This window comes from Pangasianodon hypophthalmus, chromosome 21 (genome assembly GCF_027358585.1).
Source record: "Pangasianodon hypophthalmus isolate fPanHyp1 chromosome 21, fPanHyp1.pri, whole genome shotgun sequence".
NCBI classification, from domain to species: domain Eukaryota; kingdom Metazoa; phylum Chordata; class Actinopteri; order Siluriformes; family Pangasiidae; genus Pangasianodon; species Pangasianodon hypophthalmus.
In genome coordinates, this window is record NC_069730.1 from 20,979,835 (window position 1) to 21,003,297 (window position 23,463).

General features: G+C 46.1%; 1 protein-coding gene and 1 long non-coding RNA gene across 3 annotated transcripts in view; one reads left to right on the plus strand and one right to left on the minus strand.

Moving 5' to 3' along the window:
- Positions 1–19,223: 19,223 nt before the first annotated feature.
- Positions 19,224–23,463, minus strand: part of LOC128317135 (alpha-actinin-4) — a 17,946-nt gene continuing 13,706 nt past the window's right edge. For both annotated transcript variants that reach the window (XM_053227566.1, XM_053227565.1), the window contains exons 14-16: positions 22,972–23,052; positions 21,491–21,649; positions 19,224–21,124 (exon numbers count right to left, since the gene is read on the minus strand). In XM_053227566.1, the coding sequence (XP_053083541.1) occupies positions 20,966–21,124; positions 21,491–21,649; positions 22,972–23,052 (399 nt within the window). In that variant the 3' untranslated portion in view covers positions 19,224–20,965. The remainder of the gene's footprint in view (positions 21,125–21,490; positions 21,650–22,971; positions 23,053–23,463) is intronic.
- Positions 21,807–22,223, plus strand: LOC117599988 (uncharacterized). Its single transcript, XR_008300655.1, has 3 exons — positions 21,807–21,864; positions 21,911–22,082; positions 22,157–22,223. It is a non-coding gene; the product is annotated as an uncharacterized LOC117599988 (long non-coding RNA).

A 23,463-nucleotide genomic window follows, 5' to 3' on the forward strand; every position in this document is an offset into this window, starting at 1 on the left:
CTACATTACACACTACACTGCACTCTACACTGCACTCTACACTGCACTCTACACCGCACACTACACTACACTACACACTACATTACACACTACACTGCACTCTACACCGCACACTACACTACACTACACACTATACTCTACACTACACTACATTACACACTACACTGCACTCTACACTGCACTCTACACCGCACACTACACTACATTACACACTACACTGCACTCTACACCGCACACTACACTACACTACACACTACACTCTACACTACACTACATTACACACTACACTGCACTCTACACTACACGCTACACTGCACTCTACACTACACTCTACACTGCACTCTACACCGCACTCTACACCGCACACTACACTGCACTACACTACACTGCACTCTACACTACACACTATACTACACACTACACTACACTCTACACCGCACACTACACTACACTACGCACTACATTACACACTACACTGCACTCTACACTACACTCTACACTGCACTCTACACCGCACACTACACTACACTCTACACTACACTGTACACTGCACTCTACACCGCACACTACACTACACTCTACACTACACACTACACTGCACACTACACCGCACACTACACCGCACACTACACTACACTCTACACTGCACACTACACCGCACACTACACTACACTCTACACTACACTCTACACTGCACACTACACCGCACACTACACTACACACTACACTACACTCTACACTACACTCTACACCGCACACTACACCGCACTCTACACTACACTACACTACACTACACTCTACACTGCACTCTACACCGCACACTACACTACACTACACTCTACACTGCACTCTACACCGCACACTACACTACACTACACACTACATTACACACTACACTGCACTCTACACTGCACACTACACTACACTCTACACTGCACACTACACCGCACACTACACTACACTCTACACTACACTCTACACTGCACACTACACCACACACTACACTACACTCTACACTGCACTCTACACTGCACTCTACACTACACTCTACACTGCACTCTACACCGCACACTACACTACACTCTACACTACACTCTACACTGCACACTACACCGCACACTACACCACACTCTACACTACACTCTACACCGCACACTACACCGCACACTACACCGCACACTACACTACACTCTACACTGCACACTACACCGCACACTACACCACACTCTACACTACACTCTACACTGCACACTACACCGCACACTACACTACACACTACACTACACTCTACACTCTACACTACACTCTACACTGCACTCTACACCGCACACTACACTACACTACACACTACATTACACACTACACTGCACTCTACACCGCACACTACACTACACTACACACTACATTACACACTACACTGCACTCTACACCGCACACTACACTACACTACACACTATACTCTACACTACACTACATTACACACTACACTGCACTCTACACTGCACTCTACACCGCACACTACACTACATTACACACTACACTGCACTCTACACCGCACACTACACTACACTACACACTACACTCTACACTACACTACATTACACACTACACTGCACTCTACACTACACGCTACACTGCACTCTACACTACACTCTACACTGCACTCTACACCGCACTCTACACCGCACACTACACTGCACTACACTACACTGCACTCTACACTACACACTATACTACACACTACACTACACTCTACACTACACTACACACTACACTTCACTACACTACATTGCACTCTACACTGCACTCTACACTACACACTACACTGCACTCTACACTACACTCTACACTACACTCTACACTACACTACACTCTGCACTGCACTCTACACCGCACACTACACTACACTCTACACTACACACTACACTGCACTCTACACCCCACTCTACACTACACTCTACACTACACTACACACTACACTACACTGCACTCTACACTGCACTCTACACTACACACTACACTACACACTACACTACACTACACTGCACTCTACACTGCACTCTACAGTACACACTACACTACACTGCACTCTACACTGCACTCTACACTACACACTACACTGCACTCTACACTACACTCTACACTACACTACACACTACACTACACTGCACACTACACTGCACACTACACTACACACTACACTCTACACTACACTACACACTACACTCTACACCGCACTCTACACTACACACTACATTGCACACTACACTACACACTACACTACACTCTACACTGCACTCTACACCGCACTGTACACTACACACTACACTACACTTCACACTACACTTGACTCTACACCACACGCTACACTACACTCTACACTACACTACACACTACACTACACTGCACTCTACACCGTACTCTACACAGCACACTACACTACACTACACACTACACTACACTACACTACACTACACTACACACTACACTACACTGCACTCTACACCACACTCTACACTACACTCTGCACTACACTACACACTACACTACACTACACTACACTACACTACACACTACACTCTACACCACACTCTACACTACACTCTGCACTACACTACACACTACACTACACACTACACTACACTGCACTCTACACTGCACTCTACACCGCACTCTACACCGTACACTACAATACACTACAATACACTACACACTACACTACACCGCACTCTACACCGCACTCTACACTACATTCTACACTACACAACACACTACACTGCACTCTACACTACACTGCACTCTACACCGCACTCTACACTACACGGCACTCTACACTACACTCTACACTACACACTATACTACACACTACACTACACTCTACACTGCACACTACACTACACACTATACTACACATTACACTACACTCTACACTACACTACACTACACACTACACTGCACTCTACACTGCACTCTACACTGCACACGACACTACACACTACACTACACACTACACCGCACTCTACACTACACCGCACTCTACACTACACTCTACACTATACACTACACTACACACTACACTACACTCTACACTACACACTACACTACACACTATACTACACACTACACTACACTACACTCTACACTACACTACACTACACTACACACTACACTGCACTCTACACTGCACTCTACACTGCACACTACACTACACACTACACTACACACTACACCGCACTCTACACCGCACTCTACACTACACACTACACTACACTCTACACTACACTACACTACACTACACACTACACCGCACTCTACACCGCACTCTACACCACACACTACACCGCACTCTACACCGCACTCTACACTACACTCTACACTACACTACACTCTACACCGCACTGTACACCGCACTCTACACTACACTCTACACTACACTACACTACACTCTACACCGCACTCTACACTACACTCTACACTGCACGCTACACTGCACACTACACTACACTACACACTACACCGCACTCTACACCGCACTCTACACAACACTCTACACTGCACTCTACACCGCACTCTACACCGCACTCTACACTGCACACTACACTGCACTCTACACCGCACTCTACACTACACTACACACTACACTACACTACACTCTACACCGCACTCTACGCCGCACTCTACACTACACTACACACTACACTACACTCTACACTACACACTACACTGCACACTACACTACACTACACTACACAGTACACCGCACTCTACACCGCACTCTACACTACACAATACACTGCACTCTACACCGCACTCTACACCGCACACTACACTACACTACACACTACACTGCACTCTACACTACACTCTACACCACACTACACACTACACTACACTCTACACTACACACTACACCGCACTCTACACCGCACTCTACACCACACACTACACCGCACTCTACACCACACTCTACACTACACTACACTACACTCTACACCGCACTCTACACAACACTCTACACCGCACTCTACACTGCACGCTACACTGCACACTACACTACACTACACACTACACTACACACTACACTACACTACACTACACACTACACCGCACTCTATACCGCACTCTACACCGCACTCTACACCGCACTCTACACTACACTACACACTACACTACACACAACACCGCACTCTACACTACACTACACTGCACTCTACACTGCACTACACACTACACTGCACTCTACACCGCACTCTACACCGCACTCTACACCGCACTCTACACCACACACTACTCTGCACTCTACACCGCACTCTACACCACACTCTACACTACACCGCACTCTACACCACACTTCACACTACACTGCACTCTACACCGCACTCTACACCGCACTCTACACCGCACACTACACTACACTGCACACTACACTGCACACTACACTGCACACTACACTACACTACACTGCACTCTACACTGCACTCTACACCGCACACTACACTAGACTCTACACCGCACACTACACCGCACTCTACACCGCACGCTACACCGCACGCTACACCGCACACTACACTACACTACAGTACACTACACTACACTGCACTCTACACCGCACACTACACTACACTACACACTACACTACACTCTACACTACACACTACACTGCACACTACACTACACTACACTACACAGTACACCGCACTCTACACCGCACTCTACACTACACAATACACTGCACTCTACACCGCACTCTACACCGCACACTACACTACACTACACACTACACTGCACTCTACACTACACTCTACACCACACTACACACTACACTACACTCTACACTACACACTACACCGCACTCTACACCGCACTCTACACCACACACTACACCGCACTCTACACCACACTCTACACTACACTACACTACACTCTACACCGCACTCTACACTGCACGCTACACTGCACACTACACTACACTACACACTACACTACACACTACACTACACTACACTACACACTACACCGCACTCTACACCACACACTACACCGCACTCTACACCGCACTCTACACTACACTCTACACTACACTACACTCTACACCGCACTGTACACCGCACTCTACACTACACTCTACACTACACTACACTACACTCTACACCGCACTCTACACTACACTCTACACTGCACGCTACACTGCACACTACACTACACTACACACTACACCGCACTCTACACCGCACTCTACACTACACACTACACTGCACTCTACACCGCACTCTACACCGCACTCTACACCACACACTACACTGCACTCTACACCGCACTCTACACTACACTACACACTACACTACACTACACTCTACACCGCACTCTACGCCGCACTCTACACTACACTACACACTACACTACACTCTACACTACACACTACACTGCACACTACACTACACTACACTACACAGTACACCGCACTCTACACCGCACTCTACACTACACAATACACTGCACTCTACACCGCACTCTACACCGCACACTACACTACACTACACACTACACTGCACTCTACACTACACTCTACACCACACTACACACTACACTACACTCTACACTACACACTACACCGCACTCTACACCGCACTCTACACCACACACTACACCGCACTCTACACCACACTCTACACTACACTACACTACACTCTACACCGCACTCTACACAACACTCTACACCGCACTCTACACTGCACGCTACACTGCACACTACACTACACTACACACTACACTACACACTACACTACACTACACTACACACTACACCGCACTCTATACCGCACTCTACACCGCACTCTACACCGCACTCTACACTACACTACACACTACACTACACACAACACCGCACTCTACACTACACTACACTGCACTCTACACTGCACTACACACTACACTGCACTCTACACCGCACTCTACACCGCACTCTACACCGCACTCTACACCACACACTACTCTGCACTCTACACCGCACTCTACACCACACTCTACACTACACCGCACTCTACACCACACTTCACACTACACTGCACTCTACACCGCACTCTACACCGCACTCTACACCGCACACTACACTACACTGCACACTACACTGCACACTACACTGCACACTACACTACACTACACTGCACTCTACACCGCACTCTACACCGCACACTACACTAGACTCTACACCGCACACTACACCGCACTCTACACCGCACGCTACACCGCACGCTACACCGCACACTACACTACACTACAGTACACTACACTACACTGCACTCTACACCGCACACTACACTACACTACACACTACACTACACTCTACACTACACACTACACTGCACACTACACTACACTACACTACACAGTACACCGCACTCTACACCGCACTCTACACTACACAATACACTGCACTCTACACCGCACTCTACACCGCACACTACACTACACTACACACTACACTGCACTCTACACTACACTCTACACCACACTACACACTACACTACACTCTACACTACACACTACACCGCACTCTACACCGCACTCTACACCACACACTACACCGCACTCTACACCACACTCTACACTACACTACACTACACTCTACACCGCACTCTACACAACACTCTACACCGCACTCTACACTGCACGCTACACTGCACACTACACTACACTACACACTACACTACACACTACACTACACTACACTACACACTACACCGCACTCTATACCGCACTCTACACCGCACTCTACACCGCACTCTACACTACACTACACACTACACTACACACAACACCGCACTCTACACTACACTACACTGCACTCTACACTGCACTACACACTACACTGCACTCTACACCGCACTCTACACCGCACTCTACACCGCACTCTACACCACACACTACTCTGCACTCTACACCGCACTCTACACCACACTCTACACTACACCGCACTCTACACCACACTTCACACTACACTGCACTCTACACCGCACTCTACACCGCACTCTACACCGCACACTACACTACACTGCACACTACACTGCACACTACACTGCACACTACACTACACTACACTGCACTCTACACCGCACTCTACACCGCACACTACACTAGACTCTACACCGCACACTACACCGCACTCTACACCGCACACTACACCGCACGCTACACCGCACGCTACACCGCACACTACACTACACTACAGTACACTACACTACACTGCACTCTACACCGCACACTACACTACACTACACACTACACTACACTACACACTACACTACACTACACTGCACTCTACACCGCACTCTACACCGCACACTACACTAGACTCTACACCGCACTCTACACCGCACACTACACCGCACTCTACACCGCACAGTACACCACACACTACACTACACTCTACACTGCACTCTACACTGCACGCTACACTGCACACTACACCGCACTCTACACTGCACTCTACATTGCACGCTACACTACACTACACTACACTACACTACACTGCACTCTACACCGCACACTACACTACACTCTACACTACACACTACACTACACTACACACTACACTACACACTACACTACACTCTACACTGCACTCTACATTGCACGCTACAATACACTACACTACACTGCACTCTACACTACACTACACACTACACCGCACTCTACACCGCACACTACACCGCACACTACACCGCACTCTACACCGCACTCTACACTACACTACACTGCACTCTACACTACACTGCACTCTACACCGCACTCTACACCGCACTCTACACTACACTCTATACTGCACACTACACTGCACACTACACTACACTGCACTCTACACTACACACTACACTACACTACACACTACACTGCACTCTACACTACACTCTACACTACACACTACACTACTCTACACTGCACTCTACACTACACACTACACTACACTACACACTACACTACACTCTACACTACACACTACACTACACTCTACACTACACTCTACACTACACACTACATTACACTCTACACCGCACTCTACACTACACACTACACTACACACTACACTACACTACACTGCACTCTACACTACACTGCACTCTACACTACACTCTACACTACACACTACACTACTCTACACTGCACTCTACACTACACACTACACTACACTACACACTACACTGCACTCTACACTACACACTACACTACACTCTACACTACACTCTACACTGCACTCTACATTACACTCTACACCGCACTCTACACTACACACTACACTACACACTACACACTACACTACGCTACACTGCACTCTACACTACACTACACACTACACTACACTACACTACACACTACACTGCACTCTACACCGCACTCTACACTACACTACACACTACACCGCACTCTACACCGCACTCTACACTACACTGCACTCTACACTACACACTACACTACACTCTACACTACACACTACACTACACTACACTGCACTCTACACTACACACTACACTGCACTCTACACTGCACTCTACACTACACACTACACCGCACTCTACACCGCACTCTACACTACACACTACACTACACTCTACACTACACACTACACTACAATGCACACTACACTCTACACTACACCACACACTACACTACAATGCACACTGCACTCTACACCGCACTCTACACTACACTGCACTCTACACTACACTGCACTCTACACTGCACTCTACACTGCACACTACACTACACTCTACACTGCACACTACACTGCACTCTACACTGCACTCTACACTGCACACTACACTACACTGCACACTACACTACACCGCACTCTACACTACACTCTACACTGCACTCTACACTACACACTACACTACACTGCACACTACACTACACCGCACTCTACACTACACTCTACACTGCACTCTACACTACACTCTACACTGCACTCTACACTGCACACTACACTACACTGCACACTACACTGCACTCTACACTACACACTACACCGCACTCTAGACTGCACTCTACACCGCACACTACACTACACCGCACTCTACACTACACTCTACACTGCATTCTACACTGCACTCTACACTGCACACTACACTACACTCTACACTACACACTACACTGCACTCTACACCGCACTCTACACCGCACACTACACTACACCGCACTCTACACCGCACTCTACACCACACACTACACCGCACTCTACACCGCACACTACACCGCACTCTACACCGCACTCTACACTAGACTCTACACCGCACTCTACACCGCACACTACACCGCACTCTACACCGCACACTACACCGCACACTACACCGCACTCTACACCGCACACTACACTAGACTCTACACCGCACTCTACACCGCACACTACACCGCACTCTACACTGCACACTACACCGCACACTACACCGCACTCTACACCACACACTACACTAGACTCTACACCGCACTCTACACCGCACACTACACCGCACTCTACACCGCACACTACACCGCACTCTACACCGCACACTACACCGCACACTACACTTCCCTGGAAGAGAAGAAATAAATAAAAAAAAACAAGGGAGAAGAACTGATGAGAAAATGTGTCTGATCTTCATCCAGAACATTCCTGCAGAAGTATGAAGCTCAGATTGAGCAGAAAATAACTCTGTAACCATCGTAAAATACACACCGTGTGTAATTCTACACACACACACACACACACACATCTCACACACACACACACATCTCACACACACACACATCTCACATCACTCTGGAAACTGAGTCAGTGTTTTATTTACCGGCAGCAGATTTCATTGTGAGAGAGAGATTTAGAGAAACAGAAGGTGTTCGAATAGATCACTCTACTGCGGCCTTAAACCTCACACACGTTCCTCACTCCTGTTTACAATCAACTACACAACTACACAAACTACACAAACTACACAACTACACAGACTTTACGGTTTTCATTTCACTCACAAAACTCCAGCTGATCCACAACACTGCAGTAAGAAACACACCAAATATTATTATTATTATTATTATTATTATTGTTGTTGTTGTTGTTGTTGTTGTTCCTGAAAGAGTGTACTTTACGTATTACTTGTTTGTTATCTCAGAATTTGGGACGCAGCCCAGATTTCATCTACAGAGTCTACACTCCTTAATTTAGGAATTTAGGGAGAACTATATTTATCACTTTTTTTTATAAATATGAGACTCTGAACCAAATGCACACACACACGCTGATTGTGTTACACTCCATGAATGCGTAAAGGAAAATGTAGAGGAAGTGAATCTGCTCTAACACATTCTGTCTGACTGTCTGACTGTCTGACTCTCACTGTCTAAGTGTCTCACTGTCTGAGTGTCTGACTGTCTCACTGACCGTCTGTCTGAGTGTCTGACTGTCTGAGTGTCTCACTGTCTGAGTGTCTCACTGTCTGAGTGTCTGACTGTCTCACTGTCTCACTGACTGTCTGTCTGACCTTTTGCTTGTAATACACTCCACTCTTTATTCCACTCTTCCTGTAAAAATGCAGATCTGTCAGACAGCGAGGGGAGGTTTTGTGCTGAAATACACTGGTGTTTGGTATCCATGGTTCCCTCTATCTCGACTAGAGCTCCAGCTGAAGAGAAGCAGCTCCATAGCATGATGCTGCCACCCCCATGCTTCACCATGGGTATGGTGTTCTTTGGGTGATAAGCTGTCTTGGTTTTGCGCCAGACATATCTTTTAGATCTTTTAGATCTTTCCATTTTCTCCACGTGTTGATGATGGCCTTCACAGTGCTCCGTGGTACATCTAATGTTTTGGAAATGTTTTTATACCCCTCTCCTGATTAATTCCTTTCCACAGTGAGACTCTGTACAGGCTTTGTAAGCTCTTCAGCTTCAGCAGTCGGATGAAACCAAGAAGATGTGAAGAAACTCGTACAGAAACAGCTGGTCTTCATTTGGGGTTAATCAGCTGCGTGAGAATTACTTTTGAACGCGAGTTTGAATGTGATCGATTCATTCCGAGCACAGTCACATGACCCTTTATAAAAGGGTGCACATACTTATGCAACCAGGTTATTGTACTTTTTCTTTTTTTCTTTTTTTTCAAATTTATGTAAACTTTTTATATCCGCTGTATAACTGAATCAATGATGAGAGTTTATATTTTACTTTAAGTTTCTGATAAAAACATTACAGTATTATAAATATAATGTATAAAAATAAAATCCCTAAATAATGATTTTTTTATAATAAAATTACAATTCTAATGTCTAATGTTTAAAATAATGAAACACTTAAACAATAAAACAATAAACAATACCTTTTACTATTTATTTATTTATTTATTTATTGTAAACCCCTTTCAGCTTTTATCAAAATACATAACATAAATCATTTAAAATTAGAGATTTCCTTCACCGTGTGTATTTTCCAATGACACACTACTACAGGATGTGGTGTGTGTGTGTGTGTGCGTGTGTGTGTGTTTAGTTGATTGGCACCAATCCTGGTTGTTTGTCATGATTTGTGTAATTTCGGAGTGAGAAGTTTGTACTTTTGTCACACAACTTGTTTAGTTCTTGCATGTTGTGTGTTGTATGTTGTGTGTTGTATGTTGTGTTGTATGTTGTGTGTTGTGTGTTGTTACATGTTGTGTTGTATGTTGTGTGTTATATGTTGTGTTGTATGTTGTGTTGTATGTTGTGTTGTATGTTGTATGTGTGTTATATGTTGTGTGTTGTATGTTGTTACATGTTGTGTGTTGTATATTGTGTGTTGTATGTGTGTTATATGTTGTGTTGTATGTTGTGTGTTATATGTTGTGTTATATGTTGTGTTATATGTTGTGTTATATGTTGTGTTGTATGTTGTGTGTTGTATGTGTTATATGTTGTGTTATATGTTGTGTGTTGTATGTTGTGTGTTGTGTGTTGTTATTGTGTGTAGTATATTGTGTGTTGTATGTTGTGTGTTATATGTTGCTCTGTTTGATCACTTTTGATGCTGATCGTCTCTGACGGTGAAACAGGAAGTGTTTCAGTTTTATGTTTCAGTTTCAGCAACATCACAAAGTTTCTGCGTTTATCTACACACAGTTTATTACCTGTCTCAGGTGTGTCGACAATCACATGTACGATATTCAACACACAATCATTTTTATGGACTAATTTCCTCATTCAGAGTGACACCAGAGTTCAGAGTGACACCAGAGATGATAAAGCGTTATAACTATATCTACAAATCTAAATAATAATAACTATAATTTGTAAACGTGAGGAACACTGGACTGAAACTGAAACTGCACAGTGGTTGTGTGATTGCGTTTAATTCCATTGTGTGTATTTCTACACATTTGTGTGATGATAAAGAATGTTAAATCATTTTGACAGTTTTATTAATAAAGCTGAAATTTCTGCAGTTTCATGATAAAGGAAATGATCATGAGCAGCGAACAATGCAGGGAAGTCCAGAGTTACACAACCTGCGCTGGGACTTTATTACTTTTATTGTTTACTGTAAAACTCGGTGTTTAGTTTCTCTGCAGCCAAAAACACGGATCACATGACAGCCAGATTTTATTTGGATTATATTTGTTCTACAATTTTACATTTTTATTTGTGTTCATTATTTAAAATGACAAAATAAAAAGATATTAATTCAAAAGATATCAAGAGCAGAATAGTGGAAAGTTAGTTAAAGACTAAATAAACAGCTTTGTGTGCACTGATTGGTTTGTTTATTAGCTCCGCCCACCACATCAGGACAGCAGTAACATTTATTAAAATCACTCAGTATTGAGATGCTGATTTTTGCTGAATCACCACTTCTTTGAGTAACTCCTCCCATCTGAGTAACTCCGCCCCTTTGAATAACCCCTCCCCTTTAAGTAACCCCGCCCCTCTGAGTCTGCAGAAGAAGCAGAAGTTCTCAGCAGCTCCACACTCTGAAGGTCCTGAAATCACCAAACTATCATCAGTAAAACTCAGTTTCCTGTTCTCACTGACCGAGCAGCCAATCAGCACGCAGGAACTTCACTAACCACCGATGATTAAAACCTGAGTGTGTAATATTAGCATTATTCGCTCTATTGTGTTGTGTATCAGAGGTAACTTAACTTTGCTAATCTGTCTGTAATCATGCTAATCAATGAGCAGGCTAGCTAACCCTCGGTGATAAAAAGCCTGTTATGTCGTAGCTCATGCTTTCTTTCAGGTTGAGGGTTAGAAAGTCTGTAGCTTAGATCCAGATGTTGGCTGTGGTTCGGGTGGAGCAGCTGGAATATTTTGTGCTGGTTGTGAGAGAAGATAAACCGAAGTTCAGCTTCCACATTCCTCTGACTGATAAATTCTTTTTTACTCCTGAAGAGACACAAACTCCTGAACACTTCATTACACGAACACCAGACTAACGTTAGCATGACTCTGAGACAGCTAAAAACGCTAATATTTGACCACGCTAACTGACAGCCACTGCTAGTCCTGATTTATTCCTTTATAAACAGCACTCAGTTTCACTGCAGATGTTTTTTGTTCTCTTTTCTTTCCGTTGGGATTTTGTGTGTCTCGACCTCGAGGTTGTGCAGAGAACAGAGCCGCTGTTTATTCACTTTCTCTCACTGAGTTTTCATCGTTATTAAGTTGTGTAACGGTGTGTGTTCACGTTAAACAATCAATCAATAAAACTCTCTCAGTGTGTCAGATCACATCCAGCTTTTAATCCCCAGAAGAAACATCTGGAGCCGGAGAGTCGGACAGCAGCGCCGGACTGAATCACGCACATCCTGAAACGGAGACACGACACACTGCTGACTGTCTCACGTCCCGACGAGCCACTCACACACGGACAGGGTGTCTTCACTTCCTGTTATTGGAGGTAAAAGGGAGCTGGTGCAGGTTGAAAAAGTTGGAATTCTGTACAGAGGGAAGAATCAGTGGGAGAGGAGGAGAAGGAGAGTGGTGAGGTCAGTCATGGTCCAGGGCACCCTGAAGGACCTCACTGCTTTCCTCCTCTCCTGCTGAGTCTTCCTACGCTCTACAGGATTGTAGCTCCACGATGGCCGACATGTTGGAGAGGATCTGTTGTCCCAGATGGATGAGGAGATTGGGAATGTTCAGTCCGTTCTGTCGGACTGAGGACTGATCCAGCGAGCAGGAATCACTGCTGAGTGTGAGAGTCACAGCATTCCATGACAGGAACCTGCAGAACGTTCCTCGTGGTGCTCGGTACTCGCCCTGCAGCTTAATTTAGAGAGACCCAGAAACCAGAACTGATCTTTTTACCTCATCAGGTCAGATTTCACGATTCATCTGCACAATCGCTTCAAAATACAAAATAAACGACAAAATATTTATCCGTAATTTTCCACTAAAATGCAGCACCTCTGATCCCGCCTCAAACTGTGTAAATATTACTTTATATTTGTCGAAGATTGATCTGATTTTGGAACCTAAATATAAACAGGTTAATATTAATGCGCTCGTTCTGACGCGTTATGGTTTCTATAGTAACAGCTCATTCGCAGGAACTCGTACAGCAGACGCTCCACATAAACGAATCAAAATTGTGTGTTTAATCGTTGATCAGGTGAAGTTTTCTGTAAGGGGACGTTTATTTAACATTTATGGAAGGAGTCTCCAGTGTCAGCGCTTTGTAACAGTCAGTAAGTCTCCTGATATGGGAGTTACTTCCTGTTCCTCACTTACGTTATAGCAGCTATAAACAGTCGTTCCCTCACCAGGCTCTTTTTTCTCTCTCTTGAAGACAAAAAACACAGTTTGTCATGTTGCTGAGAAATCACAAAGAAGCGTAAACTCCTCTGTCCTGAAGACTCTCGACGTCTCACTGAAGTTCCAGAACATTAAATGTAACTAAAAACAGTTAAAAAGTGCAATGTTGTTCATTAATAAATTAAAAGTTGTAATTGTTGGCAAAATTTATCTATATTATTATTATTATTATTATTATTATTATTATTTTAGTTAAGCTTAAAGGGATCGTGAAAGTCGTTCTTGGCTCTAGGGTTCCATCCTGATGTGGGGTTTCTGGCTGTGTGGGTTTCCTCAGGGTTCTCTGGTTTCCTCCCACCTCCAAAACACATGCTGGCAGGTGGACTGGCTAATTTAAATTACCCCTTAGATGTGACTGAGCGTCTAAATGTGTGTAAATATGTGTGAATGTGTGTGTGAATGTGTGTGTGAATGAGTGTGTGAATGTGTGTGTGAATGTGTGTGTGAATGTGTGTGTGAATGTGTGTGCTCATGGCGTCCACTCCAGGGTGTGTTCCCTCTTGTGCCCAGCGTTCCTGGGATAGACTCCGGATAAAGCGCTTACTGACAGAGAGAGCGTCAGATCAGCAACTTTGCACACAGATGTGTGTATTTCTGTGTTTTTCCATGTGTGTGTGTGTGTGTGTGTGTGTGTGTGTGTGATTCAGTGTGATGAGACGTTCCCGCTGTGTGTGTGGGTGGAGAGTTTTACAGAAAGCTCTGAGAATCAGAGTTTCATCACTTACTGAATCATCTCTGTTCACTCTCTTTGCACTTTTGACAGTTGTAGAGAAATAATTTTAAAAACAGTCGCATTAATGTTTAAACCTAGACGTCGTCTCAGTGATGAAATTTACAGAGCTGCTGTGTTTTAGTTTTAAAGGAGATGAACAAGGCCACAGACGGAGTGTTTATGAGCTGAGTCACGAGCTAAACGCCGCTCAAGTCACATAGAGCAGCAGAGATTCCGTTTAGAGACACGAGTCATTTCAATGACTCAGTAATGAATCTATATATAGAGTTCAGTGTGTAAGAGTAGAGTTCTGCCGAAATATGTGAAAAAAAAAACGTTTCAGACAGAAATGTTAAAGCTGCAGCAGGTCAAACGTTAAAAACGAGTTATTAATCATCACACTGGTGTTGTGCCTACTGCAGGAAAACCACCAACGTTTCTGTACAATATAGAGAATTACAGATTAGATATGAAACAAATCAGGAGCTCGTTTACTTCATAGTGTAAATCTTCATAATGTTCTCGCTCACGTTCTCCCGCTCACGTTCTCCCGCTCACGTTCTCACCCACGTTCTCCCGCTCACGTTCTCGCTCACATTCTCCCGCTCACGTTCTCGCTCACGTACTCACCCACGTTCTCGCTCACGTTCTCCCGCTCACGTTCTCCCGCTCACGTTCTCACTCACGTTCTCCCGCTCACGTTCTCACTCACATTCTCCCGCCCACGTTCTCCCGCTCACGTTCTCCCGCCCACGTTCTCACGCTCTCACCCACGTTCTCCCGCTCACGTTCTCGCCCACGTTCTCCCGCTCACGTTCTCGCCCACGTTCTCGCTCACGTTCTCACCCACGTTCTCCCGCTCACGTTCTCACTCACATTCTCCCGCTCACGTTCTCCCGCTCACGTTCTCCCGCTCACGTTCTCCCGCTCACGTTCTCACCCACGTTCTCCCGCTCACGTTCTCACTCACATTCTCCCGCCCACGTTCTCCCGCTCACGTTCTCCCGCTCACGTTCTCGCTCACGTTCTCCCGCTCACGTTCTCACTCACGTTCTCCCGCTCACGTTCTCCCGCCCACGTTCTCACCCACGTTCTCCCGCCCACGTTCTCACTCACATTCTCACTCACATTCTCCCACCCACGTTCTCCCGCCCACGTTCTCACTCACATTCTCCCACCCACGTTCTCCCGCCCACGTTCTCACTCACGTTCTCACTCACGGTCTCCCGCTCACGTTCTCACTCACATTCTCCCACCCACGTTCTCCTGCCCACGTTCTCCTGCCCACGTTCTCACTCACATTCTCCCACCCACGTTCTCCCGCCCACGTTCTCACTCACGTTCTCACTCACATTCTCCCACCCACGTTCTCCCGCCCACGTTCTCGCTCACGTTCTCCCGCTCACGTTCTCACTCACATTCTCCCGCCCACGTTCTCCCGCCCACGTTCCCGCTCACGTTCTCCCGCTCACGTTCTCACTCACGTTCTCCCACCCACGTTCTCCCGCCCACGTTCTCACTCACGTTCTCACTCACGTTCTCCCACCCACGTTCTCCCGCCCACGTTCTCACTCACGTTCTCCAGCTCATGTTCTCACTCACATTCTCCCGCCCACATTCTCCCACCCACGTTCTCCCGCCCACGTTCTCACTCACGGTCTCACTCACGGTCTCCCGCTCACGTTCTCACTCACATTCTCCCACCCACGTTCTCCTGCCCACGTTCTCACTCACGTTCTCACTCACATTCTCCCACCCACGTTCTCCCGCCCACGTTCTCACTCACATTCTCCCACCCACGTTCTCCCGCCCACGTTCCCGCTCGCGTTCTCGCTCACGTTCTCCCGCTCACGTTCTCACTCACATTCTCCCGCTCACGTTCTCACTCACATTCTCCCGCCCACGTTCTCCCGCCCACGTTCTCCCGCCCACGTTCCCGCTCGCGTTCTCGCTCACGTTCTCCCACCCACGTTCTCCTGCCCACGTTCTCACTCACGTTCTCACTCACGTTCTCCCACCCACGTTCTCCCGCCCACGTTCTCACTCACGTTCTCCAGCTCATGTTCTCACTCACATTCTCCCGCCCACGTTCTCCCGCCCACGTTCTCGCCCACGTTCTCCCGCCCACGTTCCCGCTTGCGTTCTCGCTCACGTTCTCCCGCTCACGTTCTCCCGCCCACGTTCTCGCTCGCGTTCTCGCTCACGTTCTCCTCAACTGTCTAATACTAAAAATATGTAGTCGGTTAAAATCACTGTTTTTGCAATGAACTCATTTCTCTCTTTATGAGAACTCCTCTCCTGCACTGTAACGCTGCTCCTGAAGGGGCTCTGCAGGGAAACGTTCAGCGGTCTCACAGACGGGTCATGAGAGAGATCAGCTGACTTCAGCTGAGAGAGGAGAGGAAACATCACACACACACACACACACACACTGTATATAACATACAGCATAAATGTATTTAAAAATAACAGTCATTTGTTTTTTCTTGCTAAATATTTAAAATGTTCACCACTAAAGTATCTACTGCATCATATTGAACTGAGTGTGTGTGTGTGTGTGTGTGTGTCTCAGGAGAGCGTCTAAGTCATGGGAAACTCTGGGACTTTCTGCTGCAGTTCAGCTCCTTTTACATTCCACACACACAAACAACAGACACAGACACACACTACAAACTACACAACACACACACTACACACTACACAACACACAGCTCTAATAAGTTGAGGACAGATGACTGCTGAGTGAGGCGATGAGCCTGAGTCCTTGGCTCTCTCACTGCTGTGTTCTGGGAAACATCTGAGAGCTGACCTCTAACACACTCTCACACACTCACACTCTCTCTCTCACACACACACACACACACACACACACACACACACACACACAGAGACAGACTCGTTCGAACACTCACACTAAAGCACAGACACACACACACACACACAGCTGAGAAGTGTGTATACGCTGTGTGAAATAAATGATGATGTAATCAGTGGATCTGTCCCAATGCACACACTGCACAGTGATTCAGGATGCAGCCACAGGACAGGGTGTGTGTGTGTGTGTGTGTGTGTGTTTGCAGAGATCTGTCCCGCTTTGCATTCTGGGTAGATGATGATGTCAGGATCAGTGTGTGTCACGTGATCAGTCATTCAGGAGGGAACACAAAACCTCCTGTAGCACAATAACACTGTCACCCTCTAGTGGTGAGACACACACACACACACACACACACACACACCAGTGATCTATGCTAGATTTTATTAATATATATTTATAGTTATATTTAATATATATGTATAGTTATATTGTGTGTGTTTTCAGCTTCTCTTTCATTCACTCAGACAGTTTTCAGGGTTTTTTCTGTCCTCTTTATATTTTATTAGAATTTAAAAATGTTCAGAATTCACTTTACAGCTCAAGAATAGTTTAAACAGATTGTGATAAAACGATGGTGATTACAGTTTATTCTGAGTCTCAGGCTGCAGTGTGAAAGGGAAACACACACACACACACACACAAACGCACTCAAACGCACTCAAACGCACACACACACTCGTTCGTACACTCAGACACACACACACACACAAAAACACATTCTCATACACACACACACACACACAGACAGACAGACTCTCGTTCGAACACTCACACTAAAGCACACACACACACACACACACACACACACACACACACACACTCGTTCCTCCGTCACTTGCGTTTATTCACCGTTTATTTCACCAGTACAGTTATAGTCATCCCGTCACTGTAGATAATAATTATGATAATTTGCATAGATCGTTAGACAGCAATTTAATTTTATCATTAAGACATTATGGAATGTTCATTAAGACTCCGCCCCCTCCCCCAAAACCCCGCCCCCCCTCCCATCACAACCTCACACAATCTTCCAGGAAATCTTCATCTCAGACGGAGGGACGTCCAGACCACGCTTGAGTCCCGGAGGAGTGGACTAGAGGAGAAGTGCGCACTACATGGGCCTTGTGCTTTAGCATTAATTTATCACACGTAGCTCCGCCCCCAATGCCGCACCTACAGTATAACAGCATAGGCATGTGCCGATCATCAGCTGTGAGATATAATCACCATATTTACAAGATTCTCCTCATTTTGCAATTTGAAAACATTTGTTCACTACCTAGGCAGCCTACTCCTGAATAAGGGAGAGTGAGTAGTGTGCCTAAGTAGGGAGCATGTTTAGGGGATAAAGTCTGTCCCTTATTTTGACACATTTAAAGCACATGTTCCTCAGTCAATCATGAACAAGCTCAGGATTCAGAACGCCACGCCAGTGGAAAAACCTGCTGAACGAGGAATGATTTTTTTAAGAATATAATCATCTTTTTCTTTAAATACAAACTCGCGATATCGTCAGAAACCGTGATAAAAACGTACAAATATCATGAGATGAAAGATTCCCATGGATCGGCACATGCCTGGCCAAGCGCAATGTTTATTTTATTTCATGATGTAATATCTGTAAAGCTGCTGCGTCATGGTTTATTACAGTGTGTGTGTGTGTATATATGCGAGTGTGTGTGTGTGTGTGTGTGTGTGTGTATATGCGAGTGTGTGTGTGTGTGTGTATATGTGTGTGTGTGGAAACACAATGAGTATGTACAGCACAGAAAAACCCACAACTCAGACTGCAGCGAGCAAATCAACACAGATAATAGAAAACAGAGTGGAGCTCTCTCTCTCTCTCTCTCTCTCTCTCTCACACACCTCACATCCCTCATTCACTCTTATCCATTATTTCCTCTCTTAATCCACCCAAAACATTCTTTTCTCCTATTGGTCTACTGCCTCTCTAAGCCCCGCCCACCCACCTGGACCATAACAAACGAAAAACATCAGCATGTAAATTCGGAATAGCGTGCACTCGCTGTGTACGTGTGTATTTGGAACGAGGCTGAAACCCGGAATTCACTACAGCACCAACGTTCACACTAATCAACTATTTCAAATTCTTATTAATTAATTAATTCGTTAATTAATTAATTACTGACCCGATTTACTCCACACACACACGCTCTCACTCCTGCTGGTGAGAAATCTCAAAACTAATTAATACTAAATTATAAAGGAAATAATTTTATCCATTCATCTGAAAGAGGACTAATAAGAAGTGAGCAAAACTTGTAAGAAAGTGAGCTTGTAAGAATTAGGAACGAGCCGTCTCTCTCTCTCTCTCTCTCTCTCTCTCTCTCTCTCTACATAACATCTGTTACTTCCTGTTTCTCTCCACACTCAAAGACACACACACACACACACACACACACACATAGAGAAGACCCTGGCCCCGCCCCTCAGATGTGCTTTAAGTCCTGTAAAACTCCGCCCCAAGGAGAGATGGAGGACAGGAAGTGGAGATGGAGGAGCGGAGAGGTGGAGATGGAGGAGTGTGCCAGATCTAGGGCCCTTTTAGAGGTCGCTCTCTCCGTAGAGAGCGGTGGAGAAGGACATGTAGTCGAGAGCGCCAGGCACAGCGTCGCTCCCTCTGTAGGGCGCCATGCGGGAGATACAGTACTCCGCCTGATCGGGGGGCAGCTCGCGCCTCAGCTCCTCCGCCGTGATGTAGTTCTGCAGACAGACAGAAAGTGACAGACAGACAGACAGAAAGTGACACAGACAGACAGAAAGTGACAGACAGACAGACAGGCAGAAAGTGACAGACAGACAGACAGAAAGTGACACAGACAGACAGACAGAAAGGTTACATTAATAGTTCAATAGTTTTTAATAGCAGTGTTTAAAGCTCTTAATAACTTCAGCAACTTCATCAATCTCTGAACAGCAGATTACCGGCTGTGTTCCAAATCACATTTTAACATCAAGCGCTGCTTTAATTTACAGTGAGATAAATCCATAATTTAAAGTCTCTCTCACACACACACAAACACGCGCGCACACACACACACACACACACACACACACACACACACACACCTTGTCTCCAGCGAGGATCTTGAAGGAAGCGATGACCTGGTCCGCTGTGTCCGTGTCTGTCGTTTCCCGGGACATGAAGTCGATGAAGGCCTGGAAGGTCACGGCCCCGGTGTTGTTGGGGTCCACAATGGACATGATGCGGGCAAACTCAGCATCGCCCTGGCAACAGGGGTCAAAAGGTCAACCCAATCCAAACATCTCTAAATAACACTAACACTCAACACTAACACTACTACAGACACTATACTAAAACATCTGTAGGGACGCACTGATGTCATACAGAACATCTGTTTCACGTCAATACTGATATCTGCGTAGGGATTAGCATGAGCTCGGTCAAAGGGATTGATGTGGGATCAGGTGTGTGGGATCAGGTGTGAGATCAGTCAGGGACTGATGTGGGATCAGGTGTGCGATCAGGTGTGAGATCAGTCAGGGACTGATGTGGGATCAGGTGTGAGGGATCAGGTGTGTGGGATCAGGTGTGGGGGATCAGGTGTGGGGGATCAGGTGTGTGAGATCAGTCAGGGACTGATGTGGGATCAGGTGTGGGATCAGGTGTGAGATCAGTCAGGGACTGATGTGGGATCAGGTGTGCGATCAGGTGTGAGATCAGTCAGGGACTGATATGGGATCAGGTGTGTGGGATCAGGTGTGAGGGATCAGGTGTGTGGGATCAGGTGTGTGGGATCAGGTGTGTGGGATCAGTCAGGGACTGATGTGGGATCAGGTGAGCGATCAGGTGAGTGATAACGTGAGTGAGATCAGGTGTGTGAGATCAGGTGTGTGCGATCAGGTGTGTGCGATCAGGTGTGTGCGATCAGGTGAGCGAAAATGAACACAGGTGAGATCAGTGCATCCCTACACGTGCGCTCAGACAGTCGCATCACTCTACACTTAACTTTCATCATCAGAGCAACTGAAGCTCATTTAATGACTTTATAAATAAATAATCCAATTAGACGCGAGTAGTGAGAGAGCAACCAGCACACCAGCATATGAGAGAGACATTTACAGAGAGAGACAGAAAGCAGTACCAGGCTGTTGCCAGTGGAAATGAGCAGCGCGCGGAAATCGTCCGACTCCATGATCCCCGTGCGCTTCTGTACGGCGGGGAGAGCGAGGGATGAAGATGAGGAGGGACAGAATGAAGGGATGCAGCCAGAGAGCGAGACAGAAGAGGAGATGAACAGGAAGAAGCCAGGCAGGACAGACGGAGGAGGACAGAGACAGGTATGGCAGGATGAGAAAAAAAAAAAAAAACAGAGAGAACAGAAGAGCAGCGTTAAGAGAGACATCAGCGCTGAGACGGCCAGCAGGGGGCGGTGTAACGGGTGGGGGAGGGGGTGTGGCGAGCGGGGGAGGGGGTGGGTGGGGGTGGGTGGAGTCGCGAGCAGCTGAAGGTGCAAATAAACGCACAGGAAAACATGTACACTCGTTCAGCGGTGATCAGCGGCGCGTCCTCTCCTTGTGCTCGTTACCTGTTTGTCGTTCTCCACGTCGTAACCGAGACTGATCAAACACGCCTTGAACTCCTCGGCCATTAAAGCGCCGCTGTGGTCCTGCAGTCGGCCAATCACACGACAGATCACACCGGGACAACCAATCACAACGCATGGAGCACAGAACAGATGCAGATGGAGGTGCAGATGGAGATCACATCACAGCATGCATGGGATGGGGGTGGAGACATAAAGGGGCGGAGACAAATGAGATGGACGTCAAACCAAACCAAAAGGGATGATGGGTAATAGAGCACGGTGCAACAGCTGAAACTACTTCAGATTAAAGCGTAAAAACTGTCTCGCTTTTAAATAAGGACTTTTCTGCTTCTCTTCTTTCTGTTTGTCATTTTGAGTTTTTTTAAATGTATTTTCTATTTTTTTCTATTTAATACATTTCTCTCTACGTTTTAAATCAAAATACATAAAATAAACAAATACGACCAATCCTGGAAAAACACTCTGTTACTG